Source organism: Monopterus albus, unplaced genomic scaffold, assembly GCF_001952655.1.
Source record: "Monopterus albus unplaced genomic scaffold, M_albus_1.0 scaffold69.1, whole genome shotgun sequence".
Lineage (NCBI taxonomy): Eukaryota > Metazoa > Chordata > Actinopteri > Synbranchiformes > Synbranchidae > Monopterus > Monopterus albus.
Genome location: NW_018127949.1, coordinates 1,696,812 through 1,703,735, shown reverse-complemented (window position 1 = coordinate 1,703,735; position 6,924 = coordinate 1,696,812). Strand labels below are relative to the sequence as shown.

At 40.6% G+C, this 6,924-nt stretch overlaps 2 protein-coding genes across 2 annotated transcripts in view; both read left to right on the top strand.

The window, feature by feature from the left end:
• The window catches only part of LOC109962871 (FERM domain-containing protein 6), a 5,780-nt gene extending 4,745 nt beyond the window's left edge, over positions 1–1,035 (top strand). Inside the window, exons 11-13 of the mRNA XM_020604944.1 lie at positions 397–528; positions 626–648; positions 730–1,035. Coding sequence (XP_020460600.1) covers positions 397–528; positions 626–648; positions 730–771 — 197 coding nt within the window. The 3' untranslated portion in view covers positions 772–1,035. The remainder of the gene's footprint in view (positions 1–396; positions 529–625; positions 649–729) is intronic.
• A 136-nt stretch (positions 1,036–1,171) lies between these two features.
• Positions 1,172–6,924, top strand: ghdc (GH3 domain containing). The gene is made up of 11 exons (XM_020604943.1): positions 1,172–1,414; positions 1,584–1,874; positions 2,332–2,528; positions 2,620–2,814; positions 3,169–3,288; positions 3,758–4,055; positions 5,101–5,290; positions 5,754–5,825; positions 5,956–6,089; positions 6,336–6,424; positions 6,500–6,924. Exons 1-11 carry the CDS (start codon positions 1,330–1,332, stop codon positions 6,719–6,721), a joined length of 1,893 nt encoding a protein of 630 aa, XP_020460599.1. The 5' UTR covers positions 1,172–1,329; the 3' UTR covers positions 6,722–6,924.

Sequence of the window (6,924 nt, the reverse complement as noted above, 5' to 3'; positions counted from 1 at the left end):
CCAAGTATTGAGTACATATACAGTAAAAGAACATACTTTCCAGAAGGCCAACAATTCACTAAAAATGTTTTTTATAGGTCTTATGAGGTATTCTAATTTATTGAGATAGTGAATTGGTGGGTTTTTGTTAAATGTGAGCCAAAATCATCACAATTAAAAGACTCAATGGCTTAAACTACTTCAGTCTGTGTGTACTGAATTTATATAATACACGAGTTTCACTATTTGAGTTGAATTACGGAAATAAATGGACTTTTCCATGATATTCTAATTTATTGAGCTGCACCTGTACACATACTGTAGCTTTATTAGCTGCTCTATTTGTACTTGTGGTATTTTTGTTTGGAAATAAAGAAGCCATACTTAGCATCCCTGTGTTCGTCTTTGCTATGGCAGAGCTTGAATTATGTGTGGATGAAGGAGAGGAGGTTTTTGTTGACAACCCAGTTGAGATGTCCTGGCTGGCTGAGCTGCTCCACGGTGTGTCTGTGGATGGGCCCTTGGTGTTACCTTCATCATATTGGGCAGGTTGGTCCAAAAAACACATAAAGACTAAATGAAGCTTTGATCATGTGCTGAATATTTCATGTGCACCACATAATTTTATGTCCTCTTTCATGATCAGCTGTCACCGTGGAAATGAAACAGGTGAGCAAACTGCTGATCCCTCTGACATTTCCAACACAGTCCTTTATAAATGGTTTTAGTGTTTTCTCTGATCCTTTGTAGGTTCTGAGGAGGAGAGCTGATGAACTGGTTGCTGTGTCCTAATATACAGCCAGAGGCAGGAGGGACTGCAGCTCAGGACAAGATCCCTATATATTACTGGCCTGATGCAAACATTGCTTTTCTATAGTAACCATAGACCTGACTGAATACTGAATCCGATATAGGAATTATGCTAATAATTACATTACAGTTTCAGTGCAACATTAGTTCCAACAGATTCACTGAACATGGTGTATGTTATGTATAGTAATAGTGTGTAATAACTAAATAATCAGATAAGAACACTTTAGGAGTAAATAAAAGTGTCAAAACGCATCTTTAGGTTGTTTGTGGTTTATGTTTGGTTTTTGTGCTTTTTTTATTTTAATGGTTGTACGGAACAGATCATATAATGTATAACAGATAGCGGAACGGATCGATATACGTCATCATACAGTAAACCAATCAGCGACAGGCTGTAACCCAAACACGGAAGTAACTCAAACAGCTGCTAAAGCAAAAGTTAAGTCTTACTGTTGACATAAATGCAATTTACAGTACAGGTCATTATATATCTAAACTTAAAACAACACAAACAGAACATCATATCATTTGCTCTGGATGGCTTTGTCTTGGTTTCGTGTTGTTGTGCCGCTTTGTTTTGCCGTTTTATCGGTTATTGTCGCCACCATTGGACAAAATCATGGTAAGTGGATTCAGTGTGACAAAATGATTGTGTAAGATGATTATAAATGTCGCTCTAAGCATAGTGTTTTAGCTCGTCCGTGTGCACTCTTGATTGTAGACGAAGCAAGTAATGGATGTGATGTTGATGAACATCAGGATTTTCTGCTGATGTTTCTTCTGTAACACAGGGTTTCTCGCTCTACTACTTACCGGCCTCGGTGTTTGCTTTCTGGCCGGGATGGCACTCATATGGAGCGACATAAGCTCGAAAATAAAAGGTGAAAACCGGACGTTTGGCAGTCTGCTCAGCCAGTATGTGGCAGTGAAGGCTATGGGTTGGCTGGGCAGACGTGAGAGAAAGAAACTTGAAGCCGACACGCTCAATGTGAAACGAGCCCAGGAGGAGACTCTGCTGAAGCGCCTGCGTAAAAACGCAAACACATGGTATGGAAAACGGTATGACTTCAGTTCAATACAAGGTGAGACAAATAAGATAGTGTTAATTGCATACAAAGAGAAGCAAAATAATCACACAAGCAGAGCGAGCGACACAAAACGTCCAAAAAGATTCTTTCATTTTGGGGTTTCTCTGCCCAGGGGCCCATTTTGTCATAGTCCATGTGGATATTTGTTAATCTGCATATGTTGTAAAATCAGTTTCTCACCTACTATGATTTAACTATGTATTGTTGTGTTTAGTCGGAGTGTAAATGGGGCACAAGCAACAGGGATTTTACTGAGGTCAATTCCCGAAGAGCATACTTTTTGTTTACATTATACTAGCAGCTGGTTACATTATAATCAGCTGATTATTTTCTCAATAATTGATTGTTCAGTTTATAAAATCTATATATACTACAAAATTATCTCAACAAACTCAACATACTTTTACTTGGCTTAAACTGGTGGTTGGGTGTTACACTGATGTTATTTCAGACAGTGAAGGCTTCCGGGCGCGGCACCCTATCACCACATATGAGCACTACCGAGAGCTCATCAGGCGCGTCGCTGCAGGAGAGGAGAAGGTGATCACTGCTGAGAAACCTCTGACCCTGGCCATGACATCTGGGACGTCAGGAGCCAGTGCTATGCTGCTCAGCACAAGGGACACCAGCAGTGAGTTCTTCCTACAGGTGAAGCTTGATGGTGATGTGTTGATGTGCATATACTGTAGGACTGATACTATGTTAATAATAATGATATTAATTTGTGCGTTTTTGTCAGGGACTGACTGTGTGTTGGGATGTCGTGCAGAGAGGGCTCCCTGGAACCAACAGCCTGCAGCGCACAACCAAGTTCTTCTACACACCTACTTGTCGCCAGTCCGAGGCTGGCATTCCCATTGCGCCAAACCCCTCCACACCAGCCTCCTCCCACCACATGCTTAACCTCTACACAACACCAGCTCCCACCTTTGAGGTACAGGCACAGGTGTCACTTCTTAAAGTACAGTACGTGACACTTACCACAATGTACAGCAGTTAGTAATTTTTAAGCAATGTTTTTGTGGTTTTCTTTTGGTTTTTATGGCAAACGTACATGTAATTAAAGGTAATATAAGGCAGAAAACTCCTTTCATTATCAAAATATTAGCTTTAATCACTTTTTGACTAGGCAAAAACAGAGTTTTACTGGTTATACTGGCCATTTAGAGGCAGTTAAATTGGTACAAAGGTACCGAATGGTTGATAATTTAAAAAAAATAACCCACAAGAGTGATATGAAGCAGAAAACCCCAAACATTCCTAACTGCACTGCCATGTGCCCCCTCAGGTTCCGAGCGAGAAGGACGCCCTCTATCTGCATCTCCTGTTTGCTATGAAAGATCCCAGTGTAGGAACACTGGAGGCCAGCTTTGCCTCCACAATCTTCTATGCTTTCATTGCTCTGCAGGTGCAACATAGTTCACAACTATGCTCACACTTTTCTTGTGAAAAACATTGTAGCCTTTATTTTGAAAAGCACCACACAAATGCTCATTTATTTACTTACTGACTTATTTTGTTATTTATTAATGGTTGCATTTTACTTTTATTCTTTAGTTTTTTTGCATGATGCTATTCTTGTTATTTACACTTTGTCTTTAGAGATTTATAAAGCAGGAAAATATTAAAAGTGTCACAGATGTCAATAAGAAACCAAAAGACGAAACATCCACATTGGATTCTCTTTCTGATTTGGTGGGAAAGTCCTTTGCTGCTATGTCCTTTATGCACACCTAGTGATGTTTTCAAGTAAACCTGTCTGAAATTTTCAGTCACATGTTGGGCTTCCACTGACTGAAAGAAAGGCTCAGTTAATTAGTTTGATGAACTAAACATTAGAAAAGTCATTTCCATTTGGTATCTTATCTGTCTTGTAGGATCGCTGGCAGGAGCTTGTGGAGGACATTGAACAAGGGAAGGTCAGTAATGCTCTGGCACTGGAGCCCAAAGTGAGGGCTAAGCTTGAAGCACTGATGAAGCCAGACTCAGGGAGGGCCACTCAGCTCCGGGCCCACTTCCAGGATGGCTTTCGAGGAATTGCCAAGCGGCTGTGGCCTAAGCTTCACTTGGTGCTGACAGTGGACTCAGGCTCCAATCAGATTTACGGGGAAACGCTGAGAGAGAATTACTGCCAAGGAGTACCTTTCTATTCTCCTTTCTACGCTGCCACTGAAGGTAGGAAGCTGCATGTGAAAATGTCTGATCTCAGACTTTGGAATTTAATTATTTAAATGGCAAAGTGGTTTATTTTAGAGGTGGTGTGGTTGAAAATGTCAAAACCATTGACATATATACAATGGAAATGGCATCACCACTTCCTTTCACTATGCAAAAGTGAAGCAAGTAACCAGAAGTGGAGTGGCAGCATCAGACCACCAATCAAAGCTGTCAAATCAACCACAATACATCCCTTTTTATATCATCAAATAACTTATTTAAAAAAAATTCTTACCAGAAAAATGATTACTTGTTCACACATCAGTGTGATAATATCTGCCATAAACCACAGAAATCAACTCTGGGACAAATTTAGCTGATTTATACTTTGAGATTTTAATTTGGCTCATGTCCTATCCACCAACATGGAGGCGGCAGGATTTATAACATATACCGCCGCAACCAGCCACAAGGGGGCGACTGCGTTTTGGTGGCTTCACTTCTGTGAGCTGTGACTGTTTCCATATTTTCTACAGTCGATGGTCAAAACCCTCCTAAAATCACTTATTACATGTTCTAATAAGCCTAATATTAGGAATGTTATATGATGTACTTAGCCCCCAGCAGGGCCATTTTTTCAGTTACCTGTGTGGTTTCAGTTTTCCAATAATAGTAATCAATTAAGATTTTGAGTAATTTATCTTATAAAGTAAAAATAAATGCCCTTATCACAGATTGAAACATGCTAGAAGTTGCATGCGTGTTACAGTTTTGGCTGTTGGACAAAGATTGTAATTCTATGATGGGTTCTGTGATTTTGCTGTTGTTATTTTTGACAGTTTTGTGGAGAAAAGATTTAACAGATTCATTTAAAAACCATGTTAGATTCATTCATTAGTTGTAGTCAAGAGCAGTGGAGGTGAACTCAGTGAATCCCATATCACTGCATAAAATAACAACATGAAAGGACTGGTTAGGGCGCGTGAATGTGTCACTATGCTCACAAGCCAGAAAGTCTTCTGTGCTCAGTATTTGCTCTAATAGTGTGTTTGGGCCCCTGCAGGTCTAATAGGGGTGAACCTGTGGCCTCAGGAGCCAACCAGACACTATTTGCTGTGTCCTCGCTCCATGTTCTGCGAGTTCCTTCCGGAGAGCAGCCTAGAAGAAGAGTCGCCCCACACTTTGCTGATGGAGGAGGTGAAGATGGGACAGAACTACGAGCTCATCATCACAAATGCCTCAGGACTCTTCCGGTCTGAAAAATGCCTCTATAGAATTGCTGTATTTTTATTTAAATTATATGTAACTGCAGTTAACACGGTCTAGTGAAACATCCGTCAATCGGTCTAGGTCACAGCGCAGACTGTCACTGTGCTCACTTGCAGATTTTCCCCAGTTCTGTGCAGTGTTACAGTCCCAGACAGACATTTTTTCTCATTGTTTAGGGGGCTTCATAAACAGAACAGTCTCTTTTAAAAGGGTAATTGTCAATTAACTTGTTGTCAATTAAATTATGTTGTGTAATTGATTTGTTATTGGTATTGTGATAAGGTTTCGCTTGCCTGCACTCTGTTATGACAGAATGAGTTGCTAATATCAAGATTTGTGCTTTGGCTCAGACAGTCTAAGTAATTAAAAGTTAATGTTACAGCTAATAATTGAACATTAATGTGTTGCCCAGTTGTGTAAGTGACACTGGTATTTGCTGTTTTACAGATATCGCATTGGAGACATAGTGAAAGTAGTTGGATTCCATAATCACTGTCCCATTGTTGAATTTCAGTACAGGTACAGTATAACACAGCGAGCAAATACACCCTTACATTTTCATGTCATAATGTATTCCTACTTGGTTTTGTTGTCTGCCCAAGTGACTCTTAAAGCAAAACATTTTCTCCCTGCTTCTGTGTCCTGTCAGACGGGGTCAGATGTTGAATGTTCGAGGGGAGAAGGTGTCTGAAGCATTGTTCCTTGAAGCTCTGAAGAAAGCTGTTGCTCAGTGGCCTGGAGCGCAGCTGGTTGACTACTGCTGCGCTGAGAGTGGCATCATGGGTAAGATGTCTTGATTATGACGCTCAGTCATAGCAGAATTTGTAATCTGTCATCTGTGTTTATGAACCATTGATATGTGACATTTATGACCTATAGTGCAACCAGCCACCAGGGGACGATTGAGTTTTGGTGGCTTCACTTCTTGACGCTCTTAGTCTGTCTATCGTTTTTACAGTCAGCAGTGTGAACTCTTGAGAGAGTTAGTCAGGGTCATGTTGCACTACAATGAATCTTTCTTCACTGTAGGAGATTCAATAGGCGGCTCAGATCCTCATTACCAGGTGTTTATAGAGCTGAAAGGTGTGAGGAACCTCACGGAGGAACAGAGATATAAGGTAAGACAATCCTAGCATCAAAAACGCACAGCATGTTTGCACTTTGTCATTGTCTGGATCTCTCTTCCTTTCCAGTTGGACATCTGTCTCCAGCAGGACTCAGCTGTCTACAAGTCTTTCCGTATCAGAGGCAGCATCGGACCAATGAGGGTGCAGCTGGTGGCAGAGGGTGCGTTCGAGAAGCTTCGTCAGCAGATGATGGCCTTTTCAAACTCCTCGCCTAACACTTTTAATATGCAAAGAGTGCTGCTTAGGAAAGAATACGCTGACTTCTTATGGGGAAAAACACTTTCCTGAAGCCTCCTGTAGTGGGGAATGTGACTCAGACTGTGGTGAGCGATGACTGAAGTGTTTCCAGTTTGTTTTTTTTATTAACTTTGCATGGAGTTTTTGGATTGTGTCCTTGGAATCAAAAACAAAAACACATCACTGATTTCTGACTATCGAAAATGTTCATTTAAATGGTTTTATTTTCTCAGCTATATTTACAATCGTATTAA